We start from the raw sequence: 4,646 nt of genomic DNA on the forward strand, positions 1-4,646 counted from the left end.
ATTCACAATCTGGCCAAGAATCGTTAGCTTTGGTCATTGAACGCCACGTATAATAGGGTAATTGTGTTCATATACCCTGATATATGATTAACGTATCCCTGTCAATTTCCCTAACAAAAAACTCCAAGTAAAAGAGCCAACATGGACAATGAGTAGTAATCTGTAAGGTGTTTTTGGAAAGGAAAATGGGCCCTTTAAAACTCATACTTCACCAGCTAAATACGGTCCCACTCACATGCACCACATGGCACATGTGTATGTTATCTCAAATGCACAAACATATAAAAACTACGGTCACATTCCCATGCTCCTATTTCATTGCTTAAGTGACCTACTTCTCTATCATCAAGATACATGTGATCGATGCTGCCCATCCCTGGCAAAATGTAAAGAAAGAAAATAAGCAAACAAAGGCAAGTGAAAGGGAGGAGAAAAGGTTACATCGCATTAGCAAAAGCAAAATGCTTTAGAAGGCATAATCAAAGCCGGTGATGATTCTTCAAAAGTCATATATGATAGCTGGTAGTAGTGGTAGGCCACTGAATGATCCAGTGCTTACGACACCATGACGCTATGCAATATATATGCAGCTACAAAATTACAAGCTAGTACAAATGAGTCGCAAGAACACATATTACAAACAACAAGTTAACCAAGGCCAGAGGTATATACATATAGCACTTCGCATCGACTCATCATCAATAGAGCACCGTCGCATCCATATATTCAAAGTACATTTGATTAACTGACGAGTAACATAGGGAACTTGTGTTCTTCATTACTGGCCTAGTATTGACCTGAACTTCATTCCCTTAATTTGTAGTATGTGCATTCTTTCTAAGTAATGAACCTAGCTCTTCAGTTTGTTCCAAATACCGAAACCAAATAAACAAGTCCAAACGTTTCGTTGGAAACTTCTCCAAGTTGTATGATCTCTCCGCTGAGTTCAGTGTGAAACTGTGATACTCAACCTTCTACGTACTGTATTCAGAATCGGACACGCCTCTGGTGATCCGATCTGCTGGAGGCAGGGGTGGTGGGCCTGGACTAGAATTAGGAGCACACGTTGTCGCAGCCTATCTGGTCGTGTGGGTCCACTTGCGGCTGGGATTCCTCCGTGGGCCCCCACAGGCCGAGCTCCCTCTCCAAATCCTCCAACCACCACTCCTTTGCCGCCTCTTGTTGACTGGCGTTTGTCGTACTACATGGCACTCGCGCGAAATCGTCATCGATGATGCTCCAGATGTCGGTGTCCATGTCGATCTCTGGCAGCTCGAGCAGCTCCTCCAGCCCGCCGACGGACGGCGTCAAGGAGGAAGTCGAGCACGAAGATGGTAGCATTGGCGCAGCGGCCGGGCACGCCTCCTCTGGCGCGTCGACCAGCATGTCCAATATGTCGATGTCTGGCTCGAGCTCGAGTTCGAGTGGGGGTAGCATATCGGTCATCTCGGGCTCGTTGGTCGTCTCGCACTGCTCGCCGGCCTCCGTGTCGCTGCCGCTTGAGCCGTTGCTCGTCGTCGTTATCGCCGTCGATGAGGACCCAGAAGACAGCGAAGGGACCGGCGCGTCGTTGGAGTCTCCGTTGGCCGCCTCGCGGTTGTTCTTGTCAGTGGCTGGCTTCTGCTCCGTCTGCGACTGCGACGCCTTCTTCTTGAGGTGCGTGTTCCAGACGTTCTTGATCTCGTTGTCCGTCCTCCCGGGCAGGCACGCCGCGATCCTTGACCACCTGAATCAGATTGGAAGTTTGGTCAGAACACCAGACTCTCCTGGACCCAACAATCTGCAGAGATGAATCCCTTCCAAATCACGCCATGCAAAGCTTACTTGTTGCCGAGCGAGGCGTGCAGCTTGATGACGGTCTCCTCCTCGTCGGGGGTGAAGTTGCCGCGCCTGAGGTCCGGGCGCAGGTAATTGATCCACCGCAGCCGGCAGCTCTTCCCGCACCGGAGAAGGCCTGCTTGCCTGGGGAGGGCGCGCCAGTTCGAGTGGCCGTGCTTCTGAATGTAGGCGACGAGGCGCATGTCCTCCTGCGGCGTCCACGAGCCCCTGTTCAGCCCCACCTTGGCGCAGCACGGTGCCCTGCCTCGCCCCATAGCACCTCACCTCACCACTCGACCTTGATTTGCTAACACTGCCAAGTGCAGGAAGTGTTTGTTTGGACGAGGCAGAGGATCAGTGGCCGGCACAGATATATATATGCACTGTGGTACTGGTGACAAGCCCAGCAGTTGCGAGGGCCTACCTCCTACCTCCCAGACTATTGCGTTTACCTACCAAACCTGAAACCCCTGTCCCAGGATAGCAAAATGTACTACCTCCCTCCCTCCAGCTTCTTCTGGGGCCGGCCGGCGATCCCTTCGTGGCTCAGCTTTTCTCTCAGATCGATAGATCATGCGTTGCAGGGTCTACTCGCTTCGCTGTGCTGTTGTTAATCACGAAGTGCGACTCATCCTGTCCTGTTGGTAGCACATACACTGAGTGAGCTCACACGTATACTACTTGCTTAAAAATCACTAAATCGGGATGATGATTTCTGCAGTGCTTTTTTGCACCCCAAAAGTTCGAGACAACCTTTTGGAGTGGTTGAGGAAATTAGAAATGATTGCGCTTTCTTTTTGTTAGGAGGATTAAAGTGATTTTTTATTTGTTTCGATATGAATCCACCCTTCATTATCTCTTAATTTGAAAATCAGTAGTAGCAGCTCTTTATTTGTCTTAGTGGGAGAGAAGTGTATCCATCCCATCCTCCATTGATTAGTCTCTTCTGGACTCGATCAATTATTATGGGTATGATCGAACTTTGAGTCCACTAGTTGAATGGTTTGAGTCTAGTGCTTGAAATGGCTCAAGTTCAACCTATAGTAACTTAGTAAGTAGCGAGCGGCAGCCATCGCCAATCAACGCTGTCGTTGTCTTAAGAAATCTGGCTAACTAGGAAGCTAGCTGTTACTCCTACTTGTGCTTAGGAAAAGTAGGCTCAAATGTGACGGCATGATTTCTTGGCTCTGTGGTGACCCCATTGCCGTTTCCTTCTTTTGATTGCGCAAGATCTCTAATGTGCCGCAATACCTTTGTTTATAGGCCATGTCTAAAATAAACAGACACAGGTCCTTTTGGTTTAGCTGCGAGTTAATTAAGCGTTTGAAAATTTGAAACCAGACACTGCTTTCAGTGGGAGCTTAGAAAAAAAAAGGTAATTTCCAAGAGAACCGCTGAACTATTCTGCAGGCAAAGCAACACAAGTTATGAAGATTAAGAGAGATCTATCAGTAAGCAACATTGACTTAAACGAAATCTATGTACAGCGCTACTTGTGTTCTTTTCGAGGAATCAACATTTCTACAATAGTACTACTCTAAGACTCTTACCTCTCACGAATTCAGTGGAAGAAGATCCTGGTAAGTTCAGCCCAACTTAGCGGATGTCCATGTGTATATTTTTCTGTGATTCACTCTATATTCTTGTCAGCACTCATATCATAGTGTTGGTGCAATACTAGCGGGATATATATGCTGGACCAATTCACGACTCGGGCATTCATATCATATTGTTGGTGGAAGCTTAGAAAGTAAGGTAATTTCAAAGAGAACTTCTGAACTATTCCGCAGCCAAACCAACACAAGGTAGTGATCTATCAGTCCCCTAAATAACCGAGTGTTGTCTGGTTTTCTGCCCCATTCTTCTTATGAACTTGATCAGTTTTCTTCTTGTTCGAAAAATTGTCGGAGGATCCCCGCACTCTCAGGAGGTTCGTAAAAAAATAACAATATCCCCGCTGATAGCTGCTCGACAAAAATAGCATGTAATCTAAGTAGTTTCAGAGTTTGCGCAGATCAAATATTTTTAGGTTCATCTGTAAGTATAGAAAAAACTACCGACATGGACAATATCAAACTGATATTAATATATGTGCATTGAAACATGTTCTCACATATGTAAGGATGTTTCCCTAATGCAAAAATTCATATCCAAAATTATGATGTTTCCCTAACGCGGAGATCATGCATATGTTGTAAACTACTTATATTACATTCTTCAACCATGAAAAACAGAAGTTCTTAGTTGTATAGTACAAAGGTAAGTTCAGAAGTAATTATGGCTCACTAAGTATAACTTATATAACTCTTCAGAAAATTGAGGGCAACATAGTTCCCCACCCCCCACCCCCCCCCCCCCCCCCCCCCACACACACACACCCACCCACCACCACCACCCACAAGACACACATAAGTTGGTAGACGCTAGGGTTCTACCAGGACTAGGGCGGAGGTTGTATGGGTGGAAGGGAGGGTGGCGAGGCTGGAGGTGCGGACGTCGGCGACTCGGCGCCGTGGCCGCGTGTGAGGAGGAAGACGGCGGTGCGCTGGAGGCGGCGGCTAGGGTTTAGGGATCCCGTCTCCTGAGGGAGACGGCAACAAATATGTTTATTGCTTGTCATAAAACGAAGGTGTACATGTGTTTATATAATAGGCTAGCTACTCGAAACCCTAGATAATTTGGGCTAAGCCCTTAATTCGGTCCACTATTGGGCCTCTTCCGTGCATACTGGAGCCTGACCATAACATCTTTCCTCCGCCTTCTCAAACAGCTCGTCCTCGAGCTGAACATCTGGAAACTCCTGGCGAAACTCGTCGAGCTTCTCCCAT

The 4,646-nt window shown here is 47.2% G+C and overlaps 1 protein-coding gene across 1 annotated transcript; it reads right to left on the reverse strand.

Moving 5' to 3' along the window:
- Positions 1 to 892: 892 nt before the first annotated feature.
- Positions 893 to 2,148, reverse strand: LOC127306591 (myb-related protein Zm1). The gene is made up of 2 exons (XM_051337251.2): positions 1,825 to 2,148; positions 893 to 1,726 (listed from the first exon to the last, which is right to left on the reverse strand). The coding sequence occupies exons 1-2, from the start codon at positions 2,091 to 2,093 to the stop codon at positions 1,054 to 1,056; spliced, it is 942 nt and encodes a 313-aa protein (XP_051193211.1). The 5' UTR covers positions 2,094 to 2,148; the 3' UTR covers positions 893 to 1,053.
- Between the last annotated feature and the right edge of the window lie 2,498 nt (positions 2,149 to 4,646).

This window comes from Lolium perenne, chromosome 6 (assembly GCF_019359855.2).
Source record: "Lolium perenne isolate Kyuss_39 chromosome 6, Kyuss_2.0, whole genome shotgun sequence".
Classification (NCBI taxonomy): Eukaryota; Viridiplantae; Streptophyta; class Magnoliopsida; order Poales; family Poaceae; genus Lolium; species Lolium perenne.